Source organism: Oncorhynchus gorbuscha, linkage group LG17, assembly GCF_021184085.1.
Source record: "Oncorhynchus gorbuscha isolate QuinsamMale2020 ecotype Even-year linkage group LG17, OgorEven_v1.0, whole genome shotgun sequence".
In the NCBI taxonomy this organism is placed as follows: Eukaryota; Metazoa; Chordata; class Actinopteri; order Salmoniformes; family Salmonidae; genus Oncorhynchus; species Oncorhynchus gorbuscha.
Genome location: NC_060189.1, coordinates 41,525,686 through 41,553,127, shown reverse-complemented (window position 1 = coordinate 41,553,127; position 27,442 = coordinate 41,525,686). Strand labels below are relative to the sequence as shown.

General features: G+C 40.9%; 1 protein-coding gene across 3 annotated transcripts in view; it reads right to left on the bottom strand.

Moving 5' to 3' along the window:
* tdp1 (tyrosyl-DNA phosphodiesterase 1) overlaps positions 1 to 27,442 on the bottom strand; it is a 67,533-nt gene that overhangs the window by 1,817 nt on the left and 38,274 nt on the right. Inside the window, exons 15-16 of one of the 3 annotated variants that reach the window (XR_006832890.1) lie at positions 21,748 to 21,853; positions 21,083 to 21,180 (exon numbers count right to left, since the gene is read on the bottom strand). Coding sequence is in view for 1 of the 3 variants with exons in the window: in XM_046309148.1 (XP_046165104.1) it covers positions 21,748 to 21,853 (106 nt within the window). In the remaining 2 variants the exon portion in view is untranslated. Of the gene's footprint in view, positions 1 to 21,082; positions 21,186 to 21,747; positions 21,854 to 27,442 lie in introns of all 3 variants that reach the window. The other 2 variants (XR_006832891.1, XM_046309148.1) reach the window with 2 other exon arrangements.

Genomic DNA, 27,442 nt, shown 5'->3' with positions numbered 1-27,442 from the left:
CAACATCTCCACTTCGCTGATCCTCAACACTAGGGTCCCACAAGGGTGCGTTCTCAGCCCTCTCCTGTACTCCCTGTTCACCCATGACTGCGTAGCCATGCAGGCATCCAACTCAATCATCAAGTTTGCAGACGACACTACAGTGGTATGCTTGATTACCAACAACGACGAGACGGCCTACAGGGAGGAGGTGAGGGCCCTTGGACTGTGGTGTTCAGGGAAAATAACCTCACACTCAACAAAACAAAGGAGATGATTGTGGACTTCAGGAAACAGCAGAGGGAACACCCCCCTATCCACATCGACGGGACAGTAGTGGAGAAGGTGGAAAGTTTTAAGTTCCACGGCGTACACATCACGGACAAAACCACCACACAGATAGCGTGGTGAAGAAGGCACAACAGTGCCTCTTCAACCTCAGGAGGCTGAAGAAATTTGGCTTGTCACCAAAAACACTCACAAACTTTTACAAATGCACAATCGAGAGCATCCTGTTGGGCTGTATCACCACCTGGTACGGCAACTGCTCCGTCCACAACCGTAAGGCTCTCCAGAGGGTAGTGAGGTCTGCATAACGCATCACCGGGGACAAACTACCTGCCCCCCAGGACACCTACACCCCCTGATGTCACAGGAAGGCCAAAAAGATCATCAAGGACAAAAACCACCCGAGCCACTGCCTGTTCACCCCGCTATTATCCAGAAGGCGAGGTCAGTACAGGTGCATCAAAGCTGGGACTTAGAGACTGATAAACAGCTTCCTTCTCAAGGCCATCAGACAGTTAAACAGCCATCACTAACATTGAGTGGCTGCTGCCAACACACTGACTCAAATCTCCAATTTAATTATTAAAAATGGGATGTAATGCATGTATCACTAGTCACATTAAACAATGCCACTTTATATAATGTTTACATACCCTACATTACTCATCTCATATGTATATACTGTACTCTATACCATCTACTGCATCTTGCCTATGCCGTTCTGCCATCGCTCATCCATATATTTATATGTACATATTCTTATTCATTCCTTTGTTGTTGTGAACTTGTTAGATCACTTGTGAGATATTACTGCATGGTTGGACTAGAAGCACAAGCATTTCGCTACACTCGCATTACCATCTGCTAACCATGTGTATGTGACCAATACAATTTGATGTCTTGAGATGTTGCTTCAATATATCCACATAATTGTGCTTCCTCATGAAGCCACCTATTTTGTGAAATGCACTAGTCCCTCCTGCAGCAAAGCACCCCCACAACATGATGCTGCCACCCCCATGCTTCACGGTTGGGATGGTGTTCGTTGGCTTGCAAGCCCCCTCCCCCATTTTCCTCCAAACATAACAATGGTCATTATGGCCAAACAGTTCTATTTGTGTTTCATCAGAGAAGAGGATATTTCTCCAAAAAGTAAGATCTTTGAACCCATGTGCAGTTGCAAACCGTAGTCTGCCTTTTCTATGGTGGTTTTGGAGCAGTGGCTTCTTCCTTGCTCAGCGGCCTTTCATGTTATGTCGATATTGGACTCGTTTTACTGTGGATATTGATACTTTTGTACCCGTTTCTTCACAAGGTCAGTTGTTGTTCTGGGATTGATTTGCACTTTTCGCACCAAAGTACCTTCATCTCTAGGAGACACAACGCATCTCCTTCCTGAGTGGTATGACGACTGCGTGGTCCCATGGTGTTTATATACGTACATAGTATTGTTTGTACAGATGAACGCGGTACCTTCAGTCGTTTGGAAATTGCTTTCAAGGATGAACCAGACTTGTGGAGGTCTACAACTTTTTTTCTGAGGACTTGGCTGATCCTTTTTGATTTTCCCATGATGTCAAGCAAAGAGGCACTGAGTTTGAAGGTAGGCCTTGAAATACATCCACAGGTACACCTCCAATTGACTCAAATTATGTAAATTAGTCAGACAGAAGCTTCTAAAGCCATGACATATTTTCTGGAATTTTCCAAGCTGTTAGTCCATTGCGTAAGCAGGTTTTCATCAAGGATATCTGTACTTTCCTCCGATCATCTTTCCCTCAATCCTGTCTCCCAGTCCCTGCCACTGAAAAATATCACCACAGCATTTTGCCACCACCATGCTTCACCGTAGGGATGGTGCAAGGTTTCCTCCAGACGTGAAGCTTGGCAATCAGGCCAAAGTGTTCAGTCTTGGTTTCATCAGACCAGAGAATCTTGTTTCTCATGGTCTGAGAGTCCTTAGGTGCCTTTGGCAAACTCCAAGCGGGCTGTCATTTGCCTTTTACTGAGGAGTGGCTTCCGCCTGGCCACTCTACCACAAAGGCCTGATTTGTGAAGTGCTGCAAAGATGTTTGCCCTTCTGGAAGGTTCTCCCATCTCCACAGAGGAACTCTGGAGCTCTGTCAGAATGACCATTGGGTTCTTGGTCACCTCCCTGACCAAGGCACTTCTCCCCCGATTGTTCAGTTTGGCCGGGCAGCCAGCTCTAGGAAGGGCCTTGGTGGTTCCAAACTTCTTCCATTTAAGAATGATGGAGTCCACTGTGTTCTGGAGACATTTTTTGGTACCCTTCCCCAGATCTGTGCCTCAACACAATCCTGTCTCAGAGCTCTACGGACAACTCCTTCGACATCATGGCTTGGTTTTTGCTCTAACATGCACTGTCAACTGTGGGACCTTATATAGACAGGCCTTTTCAAATCAATTTTTCAGCTCAATTTTGAGTCTCATAGGAAAGGGTCTGAATATTTATGTATATGTTGTATTTCTATGTAAATGTCATAAAAACCTGTTTTTGCTTTGTCATTTTTGGGAATTGTGTATAGATCAATTTTTTATTGAATTCATTTTAGAATAAGGCTGTAACGTAACAACATGTGGAAAAGGTAAGTGGTCTGAATACTTTCCGAATGCACTGTAGGTAGCATCAGTTATCCCCAGTAAACATGTTTCAGATGAATACAAAACATGGATAGTATAGTATTATTCTGTCACACATTCAATAGTCAGTCCTTTGGATACTGTAACAGAGATGTATTTTGTCCCCTCAGAGGGGGAAGGGTTAACTAGTCCTTGGGCATGGTCCTGTGTGCTTTCCTTGTGTTCCTGGACCATTTGCATGCAGCTCCTGGTTAGCACATAAATTAGGGCCGGACCTACAATATGACAGTTTACCTCAACCCATTGGTCCAGCAGGCAGAGTTCAATAAATACAGGCAGATGTGAGATACAGAAAGATGGAACCCTTCTCATACCACTCTTTAGCTACTGACCAGGCTTCCACCAGGAGGAAGCTTTGAAGCACTCACTAGCCGACAGAGGAAGATAAGTGAAATTGCTTATGTAGATATTCTAAACAAAGTGTTTTGATACATTTCAAGTGTAACAGATAGATGTAGAATTTTAAAAAAGCGGTGTTCTGCAAATATAGCAATCTGGCAAATATTACACTTGTCTCTCATCTTCTATTGTCATTCACAGCCGATACAGATACTGTACCTATCAGCATTTTGTCTGGTGGCACATGTTAGCCGTCATCCCTTCATACTGTGTTCAATATAAGACTGTGTTCCATAAAAGACCCTGACATGTTTAAAGAATACACAGGGTCCTTCCTCCCACCGTTCAATTAAAAAATAACAAAAGACAATGAAAAGTAATAGATCTTGTATAATTTTAATGTCGGGCGCAAGGACTCTCCCAGTTCAGAGATCTGTATCAACCTCTTTTAGTCAGGGGACTCCATGATAAACTCTCTCTCCTGTCCATCTGTAGAAAAACAAGTTACAGTTGATACAGACAGCACTGCTTACATTACCAATGGTTGATAGGCGAGTTCCAGGACAGACAAGTGATAGTATTTTGACCTATGACCAGATCAAATCTGCCCAACATGAAGTGGGTGCCTGTCCACGTACTGCCTCAGCCTTCTGGTCCTGATATTGAGGAAAGGGGGATACCTAGTCAGTTGTACTACAATGCATTCAACTGAAATGGGTCTTCCGCATTTAACCCAACCTCTCTGAATAAGAGGTGCAGGGGGGCTGCCATAATCGACATCCCCACATCTTCGGCGCCCAGGGAATAGTGCCTTATTGCCTTGCTCAGGGGCAGAACAGACTTTTTACCTCGTCAGCTCGGGGATTCGATCCAGCAACCTTTTGGTTACTGGCCCAAAGCTCAGCTACCTGCCGCCCGACGACACTTCTGAACAACAAGTCCACCAGGTTTTATAATATGTGAATGAAATAAAATATCACTTAGTAAACATATAGCGAGAAAAAAAATGTTTCTAGTTTGGAGGTAATTATACTAATACAGTGACTAAGTACAGACTAGATTCAGGCCAGTGACGCGGACGCCTTTACCATGTTACTGAATGCTTGCAGACACATATTTGTAGCATGTTAGTTAAAAAGATTGGTACTCAGGCTAGACAAGTACCATCCTTCATTTATTTTTGCCCTACAGTAGAAGATACAAAATAGACTTTTATGAGAACAGGCGTGTTGTTTTAGCACTATAGCAGACAAAGTCCCTGAATGCTAGCTAGCTAGTTGTAACCTAGCCCTTGATCATGACTTCCAGTTCCAGAATGCTGACAGGTACCGGAGTTATCAAGAGCAAGTGCCTGTTCTCATAAGAGTAGCTAGCTACCAAACTTGCAAATCAGAGTTAGTTATCACTATCTTTGTCCGAGTTTAACCTCTAGCGACGAGCAATCCCGTATCCGGGCGCGTAATCATAGCCTCAAGCACATTACCATAACGCAACGTTTCCTATTCATGAAAATCGCAAATTAAGTGAATTAAATATATTCAAACACAAGCTTAGCCTTCTGTTAACAACACTGTCATCTCAGATTTTCAAAATATGCATTACAGCCAATGCTAGACAAGCATTTGTGTAAGTTTAGCATGGCATAATGCTATACTAAACTTACACAAATGCTTGTCTAGCGTTGGCTGTAACGCATATTTTGAGAAATGGCTGAGAAATCGACAAAAAAACAACAACTATAAAGCATTAGCATAACGCAACTTTTTCTATTCCTGAAAATCGCAAATTAAATGAAATAAATATATTGGCTCACAAGCTTAGCCTTTTGTTAACTTCTTCGAGATAGGGGGCGCCCTTTTAATTTTTGGATAAAAAACGTTCCCGTTTTAAACAAGATATTTTGTCACGAAAAGATGCTCGACTATGCATGTAATTGACACTGAAGTTTCCAAAACTGCAAAGATATGATCTGTGAGTGCCACAGAACTGATGCTACAGGCGAAACCAAGATGAAACTTCAAACAGGAAGTGAGCAAAATTTTTGAGGCGCTGTTTTCCATTGTGTCCTTATATGGCTGTGAATGCGCCCTGAACGAGCCTACACTTTCTGCCGTTTCCCCACGGTGTCTGCAGCATTGTGACGTATTTGTAGGCATATCATTGGAAGATTGGCCATAAGAGACTACATTTACCAGGTGTCTGCCCGGTGTCCTCGAAATTGGTGCGCAATCTTCAGCTGCAAGCATTCTTCCATGTGATTCAGAGGAGAAAGCAGACTTCCAAGAAAGATATATCAACGAAGAGATATGTGAAAAACACCTTGAGGATTGATTCTAAACCATGTTTGCCATGTTTCAGTCGATATTATGGAGTTAATTTGGAAAAAAGTTTGGCGTTTTGATGACAGAATTGTAAAAAAAAATTGGTAGCCAAACGTGATGAACAAAACGGAGCGATTTCTCCTACACAAAGAATATTTTTGGAAAAACTGAACATTTGCTATCTAACTGAGAGTCTCCTCATTGAAAACATCTGAAGTTCTTCAAAGGTAAATTATTTTATTTGAATGCTTTTCTTGTTTTTGTGAAAATGTTGCCCGCTGAATGCTACGCTAAATGCTACGCTAGCTATCAATACTGTTACACAAATGCTTGTTTTACTATGGTTGAAAAGCATATTTTTAAAATCTGAGATGACAGTGTTGTTAACAAAAGCTAAGCTTGAGAGCTAGCATATTGATTTCATTTCATTTGCGATTTTCATGAATAGTTAACGTTGCGTTATGCTAATGAGCTTGTGGAGATAATTACACTCCTGTATACAGGTTTTTTTTTGTAGCCAAACGTGATGAACAAAACAGAGCGATTTGTCCTACACAAATAATATTTTTGGAAAAACTGAACATTTGCTATCAAACTGAGAGTCTCCTCATTGAAAACATCCAAGTTCTTCAAAGGTAAATGATTTTATTTGAATGCTTTTCTTGATTTTGTGAAAATGTTGCCCGCTGAATGCTACAATTTCAAAACAATTGTTCATGTTCAACATCCTTCCTCCCAATGAAGTATTAATGTGAGAATTGCCAGAACAATCTGAGATATTAAAAGGCAGAAGCTGACGCACACCCAAACATTATTTGTAGAGGTGCTGACTAACTATAAAAAAGAAAGGAAGTCGCACACTAATTTTGCTCTAATGTTTGGGAGCAAAATTAAAGTGTGTTACTTTATTTTTATAGAACAATCTGAGATACCAGAATTGCCCCATAGTCAAAAGTAGTGCATTACATAGGGAATAAGGTGAGATTTGGGACGCAGCCACAAACTGACAACCAGGCTCATGTAAAAACTAATTGATCACTTCTCACACTGTCTCCCATACACACTTTTCACTACGGTATCACCAGTCCTGGCCAAGTCACTATGGGCCAGCATTACAACAGTGGTGACCATGGTTACCAGCAGAGGAAAATTGGGTTAAAGTGAATGAAAGTTCAGTTCCCTGAACAGTCCCAGCAGTGCTTTCTCTCCCAAACGCAGCAGCCATGCAGTGTGCGCTGTACAGATAATGAGCCGTCCTTTATTCCAGAGAACAATAAGTTCTTTCAATAGTGACATGTAAATGGATGATATTGAGTAAAGGTCTACACACTCAAAGGCCCTCAGGATTCGACAACATGTTGACATGTTTAATTAAAAGGAGTATCTTGTTAAGTGTGTACTATATGGTTTAGATAAGATTCAATCTGTGTGTGTGAGATCTTCAGCGAAGAGTGTGTATAGAAGCCTGGTGCACCGTGCTTACACCATGTCGACGAATGAACTAGCACGGCTCAAGGACAGTACAATTTCACAGCCAATTTCTCATTCACACACAAAGACGAACACACCACTTGTAGACGTGTGCGAGCCGGCTCTGGACAGACGCAGCTGACCATCCCGGACACAGTCTCCATCTCAGCACTCCACTCTCTCACTCCCACCTCTCATCCTTGGCGCTCACACAATATCGCTGTCCTCACATGCGCTTCTCTCCACCTCAGTCTCTCTCATCTTCTTATCCACCTCTTTTCTCACCAGTCTCTCTCCTCTCATTCCTGTCCTCACAAACACTCTCTCCTCTCGCTCTCATAATTGTGTCTTCTCCACCGCTCTCCTCTCATCAGTCTCTCCCCACATCTGTCCTTTCATCCCCACCACCAACACCACCGTACACAAGAACATACAGAGCCCTTCGTAATTGGGACAGTGAAGCATTTTCGTCTTTTGGCACTATACTTCAAAAGTAAAAGTATCTTAATTAAAACAATTACTTTGGATGTTAAAGTGCAAACTTTCAGCTTTAATATGAGGGTATTTTCATCCCATATCAGGTGAACCATTTCAAAATTACAGCACTTTTTGTACATAGTCCCCACATTTTAGGAGGGCAAAAGTACTGGGACAAATTCACTTAAATGTGTATTAAAGTAGTAAAATATTGAGTATTTGGTCTCATAATCATAACATGCAATGACTACAGTACATCAAGCTTGTGACTCTACAAATTTGTTGGATGCGTTTGATGTTTGTTTCAGACTATAGAAATGAATGGTAAATAATGTAGTGCGTCATTTTGGAGTCACTATTTATTGTAAATGTTTCTAAACACTTCTACATGAATGTTGGATTCTACCAGGACAATCCTGAATAAATTGTGAATAATGAGTGAGGAAGTAATAGATGCACAAAAATCATACCTCCCCAAAAATGCGAACCTTCCCTGAAATTGTAATGGTGAGAGGGTAGCATCTCTTGGGTATATGATATAAAATGCTAACCTTCCCTGTTATTGTAATGGTGCGAGGGTAGCATCTCTTGGGGATATGATATAAAATGCTAACTTTCCCTGTTATTGTAATGGTGAGAGGGTAGCATCTCTTGGGGATATGATATAAAATGCTAACCTTCCCCGTTATTGTAATGGTGAGAGGGTAGCATCTCTTGGGGATATGATACAAAATGCTAACCTTCCCTGTTATTGTAATGGTGAGAGGGTAGCATCTCTTGGGGATATGATATAAAATGCTAACCTTCCCTGTTATTGTAATGGTGCGAGGGTAGCATCTCTTGGGGATATGATATAAAATGCTAACCTTCCCTGTTATTGCAATGGTGAGAGGGTAGCACCTCTTGGGGATATGATATAAAATGCTAACCTTCCCTGTTATTGTAATGGTGAGAGATTAGCATGTCTTGGTGGTATGATATAAAATGCTAACGTTCCCTGTTATTGTAATGGTGAGAGGTTAGCATGTATTGAGGGTATGATATTTGTGCTTCTATTACTCTCTCACGAATTATTGACAATTCATTCAGGATTATCCGTAATCATGGTAGCATCCACATGTAGAAGTGCGTAAAAAGATATTCTAGTCTTCTTTTACTAAGAATTTAATAAAAATTACTCCAAAATGACAATACATTATTTACCATTCATTTCTATTGGGCACAAAATTATATTTTTACTACTTTAATACACTTAAGTGAATTTGTCCCAATACTTTTGCTCCCCTAAAATGTGGGGACTATGTACAAAAAGTGTAATTTTGAAATGGTTCACCCGGTACAGATGAAAATACACACTCAAATTAAAGCTGACAGCCTGCACTGTAAACTCATAGTCATTGTTCGTTTTAGAGCAAAAAGAAGAAGAAAAATGTCCTGTCCCAATAATTACAGAGGGCACTGTATCTACAGAAGCTACCTCAGAACAGAAGGGTCACTTTATGCAACTACACTAAATGACCAAAAGGTATGTGGACACCTGCTCGTCGAACATCTCATACGCATTAATATGGAGGTGGTCGCCCCTTTGCTGCTATAAAAGCCTCCACTCTTCTGGAAAGGCTTTCCACTAGATGTTGGAACATTGCTGGAACTTGCTTCCATTCAGCCACAAGAGCATTAGTGAGGTTGGGCACTGATGTTGGGCGATTAGGCCTGGCTCATAGTCAGTGTTCCAATTTATCCCAAAGGTGTTCGATGGGGTTGAGGTTAGGGCTCTGTGCAGGCCAGTCAAGTTCTTCCACAAGAGGTCGACAAACCATTTCTGTATGGACCTCGCTTTGTGCACGGGGGCATTGTCATGCTGAAACAGGAAAAAGCCTTCCCCAAACTGTTGCCACAAAGGTGGAAGCACAGAAATGTCTAGAATGTCATTGTATGCTGTAGTGTTAAGATTTGCCTTCACTGGAACTAAGGGGCCTAGCCCGAACTATGAAAAACAGCCCCAGATCATTATTCCTCCACCACCAACCACAGTTGGCACTATGCAATGGGGCAGGTAGCGTTCTCCTGGCATTAGCTAAACCCAGATTCGGACTGCCAGATGGTAACGTTTGATTCATCACTCCAGAGAACGCCACTGCTCCAGAGTCCAATGGCGGCGATCTTTACGCCACTCCAGCCAATGCTTGGCATTGCGCTTGGTGATCTTAGGCTTGTGTGCGGGTGCTCGGCCATGGAAACCCTTTTCATGAAGCTCCCGACGAACAGTTATTGTGCTGAAGTTGCTTCCAGTGGCAGTTTGGAACTTGTTAGTGAGTGTTGCAACTGGGGACAGACAATTTTTATAGACAAGCTCTATTCCGTTTATTTTTTATGAAAAACTACCCAGTCCTTAACGATTACAAGCATAAACATAACATGATGCAGCCACAACTATGCTTCAAAATATGGAGAGTGGTACTCCGTAATGCATCATTATTTCAGTGTCTTGTTGCAAACAGTTTTGGAATATTTTTATTCTGAATAGGCTTCTTTCTTTTCGCTCTGTCAATTAGGTTAGTATTGTGGAGTAACTACAATGTTGTTGATCCATCCTGTTTCCTCCCATTACAGCCATGATACTGTAACTGTTTAAAAAGTCACCATTGGCGTCATGGTGAAATTCCAGAGCGGTTTCCTTCCTCTCTGGCAACTGAGTTAGGAAGGATGCCTGTATCTTTGTTGTGACTGGGTTTATTAAGACACCATCCCAAGTGTAATTAATAACTCCACCATGCTCAAAGGGATATTCAACGTCTACCAATAGGTGCCCTTCTTTGCGAGGCATTGGAAAACCTAACTACCGAGATTTGTGTGTATTGTTGTGAAATTGTTAGGTATTACTACACTGTTGGAGCTAGAAACATAAGCATTTCACTATACCCGCAATAACATCTGCTAAACATGTAGCAGGTTCAAGGGTGTGGGGTTTCCACGTCACCAAGTTCAATAACAAAACGCGCACAAGGAGCTAAAACTAGAATGCAAATGTGGAGTTTATTAGGGTGCACGTTCTCCTTGTCCGTTCTGTTCTCCAGGGGTAATCCTAAAACTTGGGTTCTCAGCCAAACACAGTGGGGGTAATCAGACAGTCCAGGTCACAACGTGTAATCACACAGATGTTTCTCTTTTCTCACACTCTTCATAACATACAACTCTCCGTTCTCTGCCCCTTTGTGCAGGCCGCTTCCTCTTTTATCCCCAAGCACTCCCTGGCTTAATGATCCAACGGCTCGCCTCGTTGGGGCAGGAAGTCCATATAAGTCTCAGGGGTGGAGCCAGCGGGCTACAAGGTATCACCCTTCAAACACCACTCCCTGCCGTCTGCCACAACATGTTATGTGACCAATCTTTTAATTTAAATGTTTTTTTAAATCTTTATGTTTGAATCTGTGTTTGAAATTCACTGCTCGACTGAGGGACCTTAGATAATTGTAGATGTGGTGTACAGAGGTGAGGTAGTCATTCAGAAATCCTGTTAAACACTATTATTGCACACAGAGCGACTTGGTATGTGCCGTGTAAAGCACATTTTTACTCCTGAATTTATTTAGGCTTACCATAACAAAGATGTTGAATTATTAACTCAAGACATTTCAGCTTTTCATTAATTTGTCTAAATTAAATGTGATATGGGGTATTGTATGTAGGCCAGTGCCAAAAAAAAGTGAATACTTTCTGCAGGCACTGTATATTGTGAAGTGCTTTCTGTCTTTGCCATAGGTGCTTTTAAAAGGAGCTGTGTCTCAGAGACCTGCACAACTCCTTGAGAGAATACAGTACATTCCTCCCCTGAAGCTGTAGGCTCTTCTGTTCTGACTTCATCTTTCCCTTCTCTGCTCTCTCTCTCCTCTCCATTTTGTACTACCTCTCTCCCAATGTCCTCTTTTCTCTGTTCCAGCTCGCCTCTCCTTCTGCCCGCTACTCTCCTTCTCTCATCTTCAGTCCTCTCCTCTCTTGCCCGAGGTTTTGATTTGCAATGTTTGAGCACTAGGAGTGTGTGTGTGTGCGCGCGTCGAGAAGATTGTCATGCGATTGCCTCAAATTACTTACAGTCTGTGCAGGTTGAATTTAAATTCCAACCTTAGACATTAAAATAGCTTAATGTCAAAATTATAACATATTACGTTTGTATATGAGACCTGCATTTTCACTACCATACCATTAGCATCACAGCAACCCATTTCCAGGGAGACGGGCATGGTTTCTGCTCCAGTTCAGAAGTTGATGACACCCTAGGTAACTATTGCTGCATGTTAACCGTTGCCGACAGCGATGGTGGTGATGAGTAGTGATTAAATGCCAGAGAGGTGGCGATTGACAAAGTGACGTAGCCATGTAATGATTAGCCATGCTCTCCTCCTCACCCAGCAATTAGACCGACGCAATCACAGTGTGTGACATGCGAGCACGCAAAAGGTACACGCGCACCACAAGGACATACACGAGAGGGAGTTGACTGTGTACATATCCAATCAGTGCCTGAGCGTGTGATGGACACAAACTCACTGACCCTCTACTTTTTCCCTCATCTTCCCCAGCCTGAACATCTGTCTCCAGCCTTCGGAGTCTAGTTGTTCCTCTCAAGGTTTATTCCTTCTAGCGAGCTTTTTCTTGCAAAAGTGCCAAAACCTGCTCTTGAAGGAATTACTATAAAAGCACTTTCTAAAAATTGCTATACAGTTTTTTTTTTACTTGGACGATACATTGAAGATAATATAAGACAAGTACTGGAAACAATAGAACACTATGAAATATCGGGGACACCAAGCCTGGTTTTCATAGCTGATTTTGAAAAGTATTTTGATAAAGTACGACTGGAGTTTATATATAATTTAATTTTACCTTTATTTAACCAGGCAAGTCAGTTAAGAACAAATTCTTATTTTCAATGACGGCCTGGGAACAGTGGGTTAACTGCCTGTTCAGGGGCAGAACGACAGATTTGTACCTTGTCAGCTGGGGGGTTTGAACTATCAACCTTCCGGTTACTAGTCCAATGCTCTAACCACTAGGCTACCCTGCCTAGAATATTTCAATTTTGGGGAATCTCTTATAAAATGGGTTAAGGTTATGTATAGTAACCCTAGGTGTGAAATAATAAATAATGTCTACATCTCAGAAAGTTTTAAACTATCTAGAGGAGTAAAACAAGGTTGTCCACTATCGGCATATCTATTTATTATTGCCATCGAAATGTTAGCTGCAAAGATTAGATCAAACAATAATATTAAAGGATTAGAAATCCGTGGCCTAAGATCTAAGGTGTCATTGTACGCTGATGATTCATGTTTTCTTTTAAAACCACAATTGGAGTCTCTCCACGGCCTCTTAGAGGATCTAGATACTTTTGCTATCCTCTCTGGAATAAAACCAAATTATGATAAATGTACCATATTACATATTGGATCACTAAAAAATGCACATTTTACATTACCATGTAGTTTACCAATTAAATGGTCTGACTGAGATGTAGACATACTCGGTATACAAATCCCAAAGGAAAGAAATGATCTCACTCCAATACATTTTTATAGAAAGTTAGCAAAAATAGATAAGATCTTGCTATCATGGAAAGGAAAATACCTGTCTATTTGTGGAAAAACCACCCTGATTAACTCTTTAGTTATATCACAGTTTACCTATTTGCTTATGGTTTTGCCTACACCTAGTGATCTGGTTTTAAATTATATGAACAAAAAATATTCCATTTTATTTGGAACGGCAAACCAGATAAAATTAAAAGGGCCTATTTATATAACGAATATGAATTCGGTGGGCAGAAATGATTAAATATTAATGCATTAGACCTCTCACTAAAGGCATCAGTCATACAAAAGTTATACTTAAATCCAAACTGGTTCTCTAGTCAATTGGTACGAATGTCTCATCCTATATTCAGGAAGGGCCTTTTCCCCTTTATTCAGATTACACCTGCTCACTTTCGGTTGTTTGAAAAGGAAATAATCTCCAAAATATCTTTCTTTTTTAAACAAGCCATAGATAGTTGGTTTAAATTTCAGTTTAATCCACCTGAAAGGACGGAACAAATAGTAGAAGGGGGAAAAAAGTAAGGAACTTGTATGTTGGCCCTGTATTAAAGAACATAAATGGTTAAAGAAAAGTGTGATAAATAAGAACATATACCAATTTCATTTAAAGGACCAAAAAACTGACAGCTGTGCCATATAAATGGCAAAATACTTGGGGAGAGATTTTCGATGTACCCATTCCATGGCACATGGTTTATGAATTGATTCGCAAAACAACACCGGATTCAAAACTTCTAATTTTTCAATGTAAATTACTATACAAAATTCTTGCAACTAATAGAATGTTATATATATGGGGGATACAATCTTCCCAGCTCTGCAGATTCTGCTGTGAGGAGGCAGAGTCATTAGATCATTTATTTTGGTATTGTCCATATGTAGCTCATTTTTGGTCATAGGTCCAGGAATGGCTGAAGAATTGCAACATTTGCTTAGAAACAACACTACAGATAGCAATACTGGGTGATTTGAAAAGCCACAGTCAATCAATCAATAATATAATAATTATTTTAACAAAAAAATATATTTTAAATTTACAATCTGTAGAAGCTATGAGAATAGGAAGGTTAAATTATTTTGTGAAGCATCACAGCACAGTTGAAACATATATGGCAAGTAGAAATCCGAAATGGATGATGTTGAGAGACAGATGGGAGGGGTTGAGTGGAGCTGAAGGGTGGGACTAAATAACAAGAGAAACAATGTAGGGCATAAGGGATCTGTAGAATGTATATAGGTTCAGAGCTTTTGTGAAAGAGCATAGTTACAAATAGAAATCATCAAACTGAATGGACATCAGAAATAGAGGAAGGACTAAGAACAAACGAGAGAACTATTGTAAAGTAGACTGTGTCTGTAGAGTGTGTATAAGATGTATGGATTGAAGGTAGAAGCAGAAGCAGAAGTGTTTATTAGTTTACTCCAATTGGGGGATCGGCGGAAGGGTTTGCGGGGAATAATAATAAAGGTATATTCTTTTAAAAAGTATGTATGTCTAAATAGGTATGTGTATGTATATATATATTTACCCAAAAAATATATGGGATTGGAAATGATGCAGACAATTACATTAGAAGAAATATTCTTTCTGCAATATTAAGCTGATCCACCCTCAGAAAAAAAAGAAAAAAGAAAGGGCTATATAAAATAGAGTTTGGTTGACTGAATAATTCATAACTACTTAACCAAGAGTCATCATGGCAGGAATGACAGCGTGTTATTGTTAAGTCACCATCTCCTTAGCTTCTGTAATGTGAGCTGTAATTTAAACTAGCTAGGGCCGAGTCACCTGGTCACAGTTAAATACCATTGCCTCCCTCACCCAACCACTCAGAACAATAATGGGATGCTTCATCTGCTACTGATGGTCACTGACTAGTTGTTCAAGGTTTTCAGTTCCACTGGCATTAAAGGCTCTAGCCTAACAAAAGCTCAGCAAAACCCCAAGTTAGAAAGGGAATAGAAATTTATTTCTGGTGTGTGTGATGTTTCTGCAGAAGACACAGAGCTTTCAGAGATGGGGAAGAGGTGGAGAGTGAACATGTGAGTCACTGTGACAGTGTTTCTTATTGGTGTGTGTTTGTAAATTTGAGTTGGAAATTAGGGCTATTTGGAAAAACCCTTTCCTTAGTAGCATCAATGATACAGTGTGATAGCTAGTCAGGGATAGCTTTACAAGTTGCCTACCAGTGACTGATTCCTCTATACCTCAATCTCTTCAGGGTGTGTATTCATAAACAGGGCTAAAAAAAGGATAATATTGACTGAGCTTACCTGAATGGACAAGTAATGAAAATCTCACAAAAATGTTGATTTCTAACAATTAATCAATTGGATCAAAGTTTCCTAAGGATGCGATGTGTTGTGCACTGTCAACTCCCAATCTCTGCAGGGAGACACTTGTGTCTATCAGTGTGTAGGCTGCAAGTAGCGTACGGAGTTTGGGCAAAATTAATTGAGCTGCGAGTTGGACTGACTCGTCTTAAGTCTCTTTAGTCCCGTGGCCCACTGTATTTTTTACCTCAGTTGTCAAATGTGTGTATCCTACTCTCTTGTTAGTGTTATCTCTGGGAGATGGCGGTCTAATAAACATTTTCTACAAGCACCGAAAGCTGGCCAGGCACCAGAAAAGCACCCCATCCGTCCACCACCACTACCAAACCTTGGACCAGCTGCTAAAAATGGCAGCATACAAGGCGAGAAGGATAAGAAAACTCATTCCGATTTGGAAAGAGGAGTTCCCATGGTTTTGACATGACACAGAGGGAGATGTCATGTACTGCATGACATGTCAGGATTTCCCCGGGATTGCAGACATGTAAACTTAATCAATATAGTTTTAACTGTTCTAGCGAATGTTCATTTTGGCAACCCGATACCGACTGACAGGTTCAAGTTGGATAGCTATAAGTTATCTAGCTAGCTAAAGTTAGCATAGAAGGCAGGCTAATGTTACTTGCCAGTCAATTAGCCACCAACAGGTTACATTGATCAGCTAATGCTAGCTACAGGGATAGTTTGGGATTTTGTCAATTAAGCCCTTTATCTACTTCCCCAGTAAGATGAACTCATGGATAACATGTTTATGTCTGCATGCAGCTTGAAGATTGAAGACTAGGGTTAGCGCAATTGCTAAGAAGCATTAATGCGCTAAAGTTAGTTAGCATTGGCTTGCGAAACTACGTCTCTAGACTAGAATAACCAAATGTGACAAAGAGGTAGGCCTACATATTTTTTTAGCAGCTATTTGCTAAACTTGGGCCTGGAATTTCAATGGGTTCCCCTGACAAACTAATTGTATCAAACAAATTAAGTGGTTATATAATGCAACCTTTTAGTGTCAATTAAGGAACTTCTAAACTATGAGAATTAGCTTTTTTTAAATTATTTTGTGTTGGGACAGCCTACAGAACATAGAATAGAATATGAACAACACACAGCCAGCTTTAAGGGAATAACACTTTTTCCAAGTGGGGTCCCCTGCATTTTCCATTGTAAATTTGGGGTGTTGCAGAAAACATTTGAGGACAATCGGGTTATACTAATACATTCCATCTTATTTCCATTTCAGGACCTCCTCCTCGTACAAAGGAACAAGTGCTTTCAGGTACAACACTCATCTCACGCCACCCCCAAGCGCCACCAATCAACAAAGGCTGCAGCGTTGGCGAGATGGAGGGATACCCCACTACCACCTGTCCTCCGAGGGGTCCAGCCGATGGAGGAGACAATGTTGGTCAATTTGACCAAAGACGAGCACCCGTTCACAAATCTTCATGGCTTCATCCACAGGACTGGAGGGAAGCTTCCTGAATGCTACAACTCTGACGAGGCTTGTACAGAGTATGATTTTACAAAACATTCCTTTATCTGCAGCCATAATCAAGAGCAAGCAAAGATGCACTGGTTTAGGTGTTTTTTGTTGTTGTTTCTATCCATCACCTGACTTCCAAAACACCAAAAATAACTAATTTAGTTTTATCCCCCCCCCCAAGGATCAGCTTTATTGTGGAAATCTATGATACGGAGAGGGAGAAGCTCATGGAAAAGATTACTCAAGCTAGATATTTCTCAATAATGATTGATGGGGCAACAGACACAGCAACGCTCGGAAATTAGCATGTGCATGTCCGCTTCGTGGCCAAGTGTGTGAATGTGGTTTCTCAAGGATGAAAAGGATCAAAATTGTGTCTACCGCACAACTGCAGAGGCTCATGTTCCTGTCGGTTGAGAGTCCTCCCTTGGAAGACATTGATGCTCCCTGCAGCTGCCCGAAGGCGGTGGTCTTCAAGTCTGAGAACACGTAGACCAGGGTTCAGCAACAGAGGGGAAACGACAAGTTGTAGTGTAAAGAGCGAGATGATCACATACACCCACGTGTCTGTGTATCTCTATCTACATGTCTGCCTGCCTGCTAGGATGATATACAGGAAAGTCTAACTTATTTAAAGCAGTAAGTAGGTATACACAATGTCTGACTTCTTTAGTAAGTCCGATAAGTACTGTAAATACATATAAACTCATATAAACATAATAACTTCACAGATCTTCATTGTAAAGGGTTTAAACACTGTTTCCAAATGCTTGTTCAATGAACCATAAACAATTAATGAACATGCACCTGCAGAACGGTCATCAAGACACTAACAGCTTACAGACGGTAGGCAATTAAGGTCACAGTTAGGACACTAAAGAGGCCTCTCTGAAAAACATCAAAAGAGAGATGGGTCCAGGGTCCCTGCTCATCTGCGTGAATGTGCCTAAGGCATGCTGCGAGGAGGCATGAGGACTGCAGATGTGGCCAGGGCAATAAATTGCAAAGTCCGTACTGTGAGACGCCTAAGACAGCGCTACAGGGAGACAGGCCGGACAGCTGATCATCCTCGCAGTGGCAGATCACGTGTAACAACACCTGCACAGGATTGGTACATCCAAACATCACACCTGCGGGACAGGTACAGGATGGCAACTACAACTGTCCAAGTTACACCAGGAACGCACAATCCCTCCATCAGTGCTCAGACTCTCCGCAATAGGCTTGTAGGCCTGTTGTAAGGCAGGTCCTCACCAGACATCACCGGCAACAAGGTCACATGTGGGCATAAATTCACCGTCGCTGGACCAGACAGGACTGGCAAAAAGTGTTCTTCTCTGACGAGTCGCAGTTTTGTTTCACCAGGGGTGATGGTCGGATTCACGTTTATCGTTGAAAGATTGAGCGTTACACCGAGGCATGTACTCTGGAGCGGGGTGGAGGGTCCGTCATGGTCTGGGGCGGTGTGTCACAGCATCATCGGACTAAGCTTGTTGTCAATGCAGGCAATCTCAACACTGTGCGTTACAGGGAAGACTTCCTCCTCTCTCATGTGGTACCCTTCCTGCAGGCTCATCCTGACATGACCCTCCAGCATGACAATTCCACCAGCCATACTGCTCGTTCTGTGCGTGATTTACTGTAAGACAGGAATGTCAGGGTTCTGCCATGGCCAGCGTAGAGCCCGGATCTCAATCCCATTGAGCACGTCTGGGACCTGTTGGATCGGAGGGTGAGGGCAAGGGCCATTCCCCCCAGAAATGTCCGGGAACATGCAGGTGCCTTGGTGGAAGTGTGGGGTAACATCTCACAGCAAGAACTGGCAAATCTGGTACAGTCCATGAGGAGGAGATACCCCGTAATGAAAGTGAAAACAGGTTTTTAGAATTCTTTGCAAATGTATAAAACAAACATTTTATTTACATAACTTTTCAGACCCTTTGCTATGAGACTCGCCCAGGTGCATCCTGTTTCCATTCAAATTCTCCTTGAGATGTTTCCACAACTTCACTGGAGTCCACCTGTGGTAAATTCAATTGATTGGACATGATTTGGAAAGGCACACCTCCATATAAGGTCCCACAAGTTGACAGAGCATGTCAGAGCAAAGACCAAGCCGTGAGGTCATAGGAATTTCTCCGAGCTCCGAGACAAGATCGTGTCGAGGCACAGATCTGGGGAAGGGTACCAAAACATTTCTGCAGCATTGAAGGTCCCCAGGAACACAGTGACCTCCATCATTCTTAAATGGAGTAAGTTTAGAACCACCAAGACTCTTCTGAGAGCTGGCCACCTGGCCAAACTGAGCAATCGGGGGAGAAGGGCCTTGGTCAGGGAGGTGACCAAGAACCCGATGGTCACTCTGATAGAGCTCCGGAGTTCCTCTCTAGAGATGGGAGAACTTTCCAGAATGACAACCATCTCCGCACCATTCCACCAATCAGGCATTTATGGTAGAGTGGCAAGATGGAAGCCACTCCTCAGTAAAAGGCACATGACAGCCCGCTTGGAGTTTGCCAAAGGCACCTAAAGGATTCTCAGACCATGAGAAACAAGATTCTCTGGTGTGATGAAACCAAGATTGCACCCTTTGGCCTGAATGTCAAGCATCACGTCTGGAGGAAACCGTGTACCTTCCCTACGGTGAAGCATGGTGGTGGCAGCATCATGCAATAGGGATGTTGTTCAGCGGTGGGGACTGGGAGACTGGTCCGGATCAAGGCAAAGATGAACGGAGCAAAGTACAGAGAGACCCTTGATGAAAACCTGTTCCAGAGCACCCAGGACCTAAGACTGGGCCAAGGTTCACCATCCAACAGGACAACGGCCCTAAGCACACAGCCAAGACAACACAGGAGTGGCTTCGGAACAAGTCTCTGAATGTCCTTGAGTGGCTCAGCCAGAGCTCGTACTTGAATTCGATTAAACATATCTGGAGAGACCTGAAAATAGCTGTGCAGCGACACTCTCAATCCAACCTGACAGAGCTTGAGAGGATCTGCGGAGAAACTCCTCAAATACAGGTTTGCCAAGCTTGTAGAGTCATACCCAAGAAGACTCAAGGCTGTAATCATGCTTCAACAAAGTACTGAGTAAAGGGTCTGTATACTTATGTAAATGTGATCAGTTTGTATTTGTATATTTTTTTTTATATATATATTTGCGAAAAATTATAAAAACGGTATTTGCTTTGTCACTATGTGTGTAGTTTGATGAGGGAAAAAAGATTTCATCCCTTTTAGAATAAGGCTGTAACCTAACAAAATGTGGGGGAAAAAAATCTAGGGTTCTGAATACTTTCCGAATTCACTGTATATGGAAAAATGTTTTTTTTTTTTTTATGTAACCAACCGATATGTCGAAAGAACAGACGATTCTCGGTATTATACCATAATCAATCAATTCTGCCCCACAAAGGGAAATCTGAATGAATTCACTGAAATCACTGATTAACTTTATTGTGTGTAGATTTAAGTTTGTTATAGTTTCCATATTGTTGGAGAGTCGGGGTTGTCCACTGTTATTAAAATAAAAATTGAATCGTATCTGTCAATAGTAAAAAAAAATTAACTACAGAATTTTCAGTATTTTTGATATTGGACTTATTATCAGTACTCCTTCACTGCCGACTAAACCACATTGGATTTCTGGCTGAGTGTTACGAAGGAGACTCTCTCTCAACATATTATTCCAGCGACATCATTCAATCTCTTAATTCAAAGACTTAATCATGGACACTCTTACTGACAGTTGTGGCTGCTTTGCGTGATGTATTGTTGTCTCTACCTTCTTTCCCTTTGTGCTGTTGTCTGTGCCCAACAATGTTTGTACCCTGTTTTGTGCTGCTACCACGTTGTGCTGCTGCCATGTTGTGTTGCTACAATGTTGTTGTCATGTTGTGTTGCTACCATGCTGCCTTGTCATGTGTTGCTACCATGCTATGTTGTCATCTTAGGTCTCTCGTCGTGATGTGTGTTTTGTTCTATATTTTATTTATTTTTAATCCCAGCCCCCATCCCCGCAGGAGGCCTTTTGCCTTTAGGTAGGCCGTCATTGTAAATAAGAATTTGTTCTTAACTGACTTGCCTAGTTAAATAAAGCTTACATAATAAAAAAATATTGGCAGAAGTCTCAACACTTACCTTCTACATGCTTCTCTGATCTTAGCCTTTCATGTGCTGCTCCCACTGTAAATGTTAGCCAATCAACATTTGGCTCAGGACAGTTTGAGGCAGCAGATCTGATCTAGCCCAAGGAAATTATTATCAAATGAATCAGAGTAGAGGATTCGCACACCTCCACTTTCACTGATAAAAAGTCCTCGTAGAGAAAAATACATTGAGATTGGCCCACACACAGATATTGACACACAGTCACGCACATTAGGGTTGAGCGGTATCCATATGGTCATACAGTCTCTGTACCATAATGGGGTATACAGTATCACCGGCAGTGCACACAAGGGGCACCATTTATTTCCATAAAAAAAAAATATATAGATATATATATGCTAACAAAGAACTAGCAAATTCCCATAGCATTCGCTAGCTAAATGCTAACAAGAGTATGTGAACGTAAACAAATTGCAAGGACAGACACCACAGCTCATAAAGTTTTACAACTATCTCAAAAGGTTTGCTGCGGTATTGAAAATCATACCGTGGGTATTACAAATACCTTGATATACTGTAGATCAACCAAGCCTAACAGTCACACACACACAGTGACAGACACACAAAGTCACACACATACACACACAAAGTCACACACATCAGTGTGTAGTGGAGGAACAAGGAAGTACAAGTACCTTTACTCGAGTAGCGTTTGGGTGGCAGGTCGAAGGGCACAGGAAATGAGGTAGAGGGAGTGGTGGCAGGAAACACGTCCATCTGGACGGGAAAGGTACTCATGCTCTGAGAGGAGAAAAATTACAGAACCAAAATCATTATTTAGTATTTAACTAGATTAACCTTTATTTCAACACATGGGTAGGAAAGGACAAAAAAAAGAAAAGCTAGTTAGATGGAACACTATTCCGACCAATCCATTATCATCATCAAGCTCAGTAAAATCTCATTGGAATGAGCGCACCTCTCTCCCTCTCCTGTCACATAGAACAGCTAGGTCAATAAGTTTCCCTGTCTCCTTTGCATCATAGCCGCTGATTTGTACAATTAGTAGATGACATCGCATTCACCTTCTGACTACAGCAGGGCTAGAGAACATGTTATGTGTTGGAACTGCAACTATAAATCATTCACATACTGTGTTGCTGGCCCATGACCCATATCAAGCTAGGACAGAAGGAAATTAAGGAAAGGAGACAAGGGAACATAACGGACACTAATAGAATGTAGTCTAACTCTCTGTCAGTGTCTAAACGTGGTCCAGCAGAGACAAAAATAAGACCCTGGCATGAATTACCCGCAGAGACATTTATCTGTGTGCTACACACTGCTCCCTCCAGCTGCCACGGCAACATGATTTCGCAAATGAGGCAGGACCTCATTGGCTCATAACTACAGTGAAGCTGAGAAAGTCTCAGCTTGGGCAAGAGTCTCCTTGGGCAGGACAGAGATGGGTTTTCAGGGGAGAATTACCCTTCAAGTTATTCGGGACGCAGTATGGCTGCTACAGACAGCAGGGGTTAATGGGGGCATATCTGTCCACTGCAGATGACAATTAAATAAGGTAAAGCTGTCACTGTTATGGCAAAACAAATGGTTTCTGTCAAATGAGACAACGTGAAGAGGATGTAAATAGTCAAATTGATTGATTGTTCACACTTAAAATTGTGTTCAAAATCTTTTCTTTATAGAGTGATGGTCAAGAGAGTCCATATTAGGCCTCCCGAGTGACACAGTGGTCTAAAGCACTGCATTGCAGTGTTAGCTGTGCCACTAGAGATTCTGGGTACGAGTCCAGGCTCTGTCACAGAAGGCCGCAACTGGGAGACCCATGGGGTGATGCACAATTGGCCCAGCATTGTCTAGGTTAGGGGGAGGTTTTGGCCGGCAAGGATGTCCTTGTCCCATCTCACTCTAGCGACTCCTGTGGCGGGCCGGGCGCAGTGCACGCTGACACGGTCGCCCTGTGCACAGTGTTTCCTGGGCATTCTGTCAAGAAGCAGTGCGACTTGGTTGGGTTGTGTTTTGGGGGACGCATGGCTCTCGACCTTCGCCTCTCCCGAATCCATACGGGAGTTGCAGCTATGAGACAAGATTGTAACTACCAATTGTATACCATGAAATAGGGAGGAAAAGGGGTAAAAAAAAAAAAAAAAGTCCATATTTTGAAAGAGGAAGTAAAGTACTTTAGCATTAGTTTTCATTTCAGTCTCCACTAACCCAAGCTAATTGTATGTTTTTCCCTCCTATCAATAATGTCAAATGAACAGCTGTACAGAAAGACTCATGTGAAGGACAAATTACAGAGGAACTTCTTGATGATTTTTTATTAAAGCCTTTAAGTCTTACTACATTTGCACACACTGTATATAGATGTATCTATTGTGTTATTGACTGTACGTTTGTTTATCCCATGTGCAACTCTGTGTTGTTGGGGTCACACTGCTTTGCTTGATCTTGGCCAGGTCGCAGTTGTAAATGAGAACTTGTCTACCTGGTTAAATAAAGGTGAAATATATATATTTTTTTAAACGTCCAGGACGTTAGGGCTGGATGGCCCTTTTTTTTATATACTCAGAGGACCGTTATTAGCATGTTTAAACCACTCCTACGTAAATGGTAGATTATCAGACACTCAACAAAGTCTGATTTCATTATTAGTGAAACAGATTCCAAGTGGTAAATAAAGACCCAGTCCATCTAAAAAAAAAAAAAAAAATGGAGGCCTCTTACACTTCACTGTTGTGATGCAAAAAATTATAGCAAAATGCTTAGCGCATAGAATTTTTAAAAAGGTATTGTCGGATATTATTCATCCTAAATCAGACAGTTTTTTTTTACATGGACGATATATTGGAGATAATATGTACTGGAAACAATAGAACACTATGAAATATCTGGGAAACCAGGCCTGGTATTCGTAGCTGACTTTCAAAAAGGCCTTTGATAAAGTATGACTGGAGTTTATATATGAAAGCCTGGAATAATTCAATTTTGGAGAATCTCTTACAAAATGGGTTAAATACTCAGCGTAAAATAGTGTAAAATAGTCAATAATGGCTACTACTCAGAGAGTTGTAAACTGTCAAGAGGAGTAAAACAAGGTTGTCCACTATTGGCATATCTATTTATTATTGCCATAGAAATTTTAGCTATTAAAATCAGATCAAACAATAATATTAAGGGATTTGAAATCCAGGGATTTTAAATTCAGAGCTTAAAAACAATGGTGTCATTGTACGCTGATAATTGTTTGGTTTTAAATCCACAATTAGGATCCCCCCACAGCATTATTAAGAATCTAGATACTTTTTCTAAACTCTCTAGATTAAAACCAAATTATGAGAAGTGTACTATATTACGTATTGGATCACAAAAACAAAAAAACTTTTACATTACCGTGTAGTTTACCAATAAAATGGTCTGACGGGGATGTGGACATACTCGGTATACAAATCCCGAAAGAAAGAAATGATCTCACTCCAATACATTTTTATAGAAAGGTAGTAAAAGTATATAAGGTGTTTTTTCCTTTCCATGGTAGCAACATGTCTATTTGTGGAAAAATCACCCTGATTAACTCTTCAGTCATATGGCAGTATACCTATTTGCTTATAGCGACCTGTTTTTTAAAATTATATAAGCAAAAAATGTTTTGGATTTGGAACGTCAAACCAGACACAATTAAAAGGGCCTATTTATATAATGAATATGACAGAGGGCAGAAATGAATACATTTAAAAGCATTGGACCTCTCACTAAAGGCACCAGTCATACAAAAGTTAATACTTAAATCCGAACTTGTTCTCTAGCAAATTAGTAAGAATGTCTCACCCCATGTTCAAGAATGGCCTTTGTCCTTTTATTAAGATTACAACCTCTCACTTTCGGTAATTTGAAAACAAAATCTCCCCAAAATATATATATTTTTAAACAAGCCATAGAAAGTTGGTTGCAATTTCAGTTTAATCGACCTGAAAAGACAGAGCAAATAATACAACAAATAGTGGTTAAACTCAAATATACAGTGGGGAGAACAAGTATTGGATACACTGCCGATTTAGAAGGTTTTCCTACTTACAAAGCATGAAGAGGTCTGTAATTTTTTACCATTATCACTTCAACTGTGAGAGACTGAATCTAAAACAAAAATCCAGAAAATCTTATCCGTAAGAAGCATCTCAAGGTCCTGTGGCGGCCTAACCAGTCTCCAGACCTGAACCAAATAGAACATTTTTTGAGGGAGCTGAAAGTCCGTATTGTCCAACGACAGCCCCGAAACCTGAAGGATCTGGAAATGGTATGTATGGAGGAGTGGGCCAAAATCCCTGCTGCAGTGTGTGCAAACCTGGTCAAGAACTACAGGAAACGTATGATCTCTGTAATTGCAAACACAGGTCTCTGTACCAAATATTAAGTTCTGCTTTTCTGATGTATCAAATACTTATGTCATGCAATAAAATGCAAAGTAATTACTTAAAAATCATACAATGTGATTTTCTGGATTTTTGTTTTAGATTCCGTCTCTCACAGTTGAAGTGTACCTATGATAAAAATTAGACCTCTACATGCATTGTAAGTAGGAAAACCTGCAAAATCGGCAGTGTATCAAATACTTATTCTCCCCACTGTACTAATTGATTAAAAAATATATATCTTTTGATAACGTTTAAAAAAGTTATATTTGTAAAATATATCATAAATAGGACTGGTGGAGTCATGTAGGTGTGGCAGGTAGCCTAGTGGTTAGATCGTTGGACTAGTAACCGAAAGGTTGCAAGATCGAATCCCCAAGCTGAACAAGGCAGCCCTTGAATAAGGTAGTTAACCCACTGTTCCTATGCCTTCATTGTAAATAAGAATTTGTTCTTAACTGACTTGCCTAGTTAAATAAAAGGTAAAATAAAATGTCACACATGCAGCTAACACAAATATATGGAAATGTCTGCTCTACCCAAAATTACAACCAACTAATTGCAGCATTGCCGTAAAAAATAGTAAAAGGCAAGTGGAAGGGGGAACAAGTAAGGAACTTGTCTGTCGGCCCTGCATTAAAAGACCAAAATTGGTCAAAGAAAATAATGATAAATAAAAAATGTAAACAAGTTTGGGAAGAGATTTTCCATGTACCGATTCCATGGCACATGATTTATGAATTGACATTCAAAACAAAGCCGGATTTAAATTATACAAAATTCTTGCAACCAATAGAATATTATTTATATGGGGGATACAACCTTCCCATCTCTGCAGATTTTGCTGTGAAGAGGTAGTCATTAGATACCTTTTTTGGTACTGTCCATATGAAGCTCGTTTTTGGTCACAGGTCCATGAATGGCTGAAGAATTGCAACATTTACCTGGAACTAACTCTGCAGATAGCAATACTAGGTTTTTGAAAAGTCAGTCAATCGATCAAAAATATGTATGCAAAAACTTCTTTAATTAACAATCTGTAGAAACTATGAGAATAGAAAGGTTCAGAATAGTTGTGAAGCATCACAGCACTGTTGAAAAATATATGGCAAATATTAATCCAATATGGATGGTGTTAATTAACCTCTTAAGGTTTAGCCCCTTTAAAAAAAAATGTTCCCCTAAAATGTCATACCCAAATCTCACTGCCTGTAGCTCAGGTCCTGAAGCAAGAATATGCATATTTTTGGTACCACTTGAAAGGAAACACATTTTTTATTTATGTTTTATTTCACCTTTATTTAACCAGGTAGGCAAGTTGAGAACAAGTTCTCATTTACAATTGCAACCTGGCCAAGATAAAGCAAAGCAGTTCGACAGATACAACGACACAGAGTTACACATGGAGTAAAACATACATACATTCAATAATACAGTATAAACAAGTCTATATACAATGTGAGCAAATTAGGTGAGAAGGGAGGTAAAGGCAAAAAAGGCCATGGTGGCAAAGTAAATACAATATAGCAAGTAAAACACTGGAATGGTAGTTTTGCAATGGAAGAATGTGCAAAGTAGAAATAAAAATAATGGAGGAGCAAAATAAATAAATAAATTAAATAGTTGGGAAAGAGGTAGTTGTTTGGGCTAAATTATAGGTGGGCTACGTACAGGTGCAGTAATCTGTAAGATGCTCTGACAGTTGGTGCTTAAAGCTAGTGAGGGAGATAAGTGTTTCCAGTTTCAGAGATTTTTGTAGTTCGTTCCAGTCATTGGCAGCAGAGAACTGGAAGGAGAGGCGGCCAAAGAAAGAATTGGTTTTGGGGGTGACTAGAGAGATATACCTGCTGGAGTGTGTGCTACAGGTGGGAGATGCTATGGTGACCAGCGAGCTGAGATAAGGGGGGACTTTACCTAGCAGGGTCTTGTAGATGACATGGAGCCAGTGGGTTTGGCGACG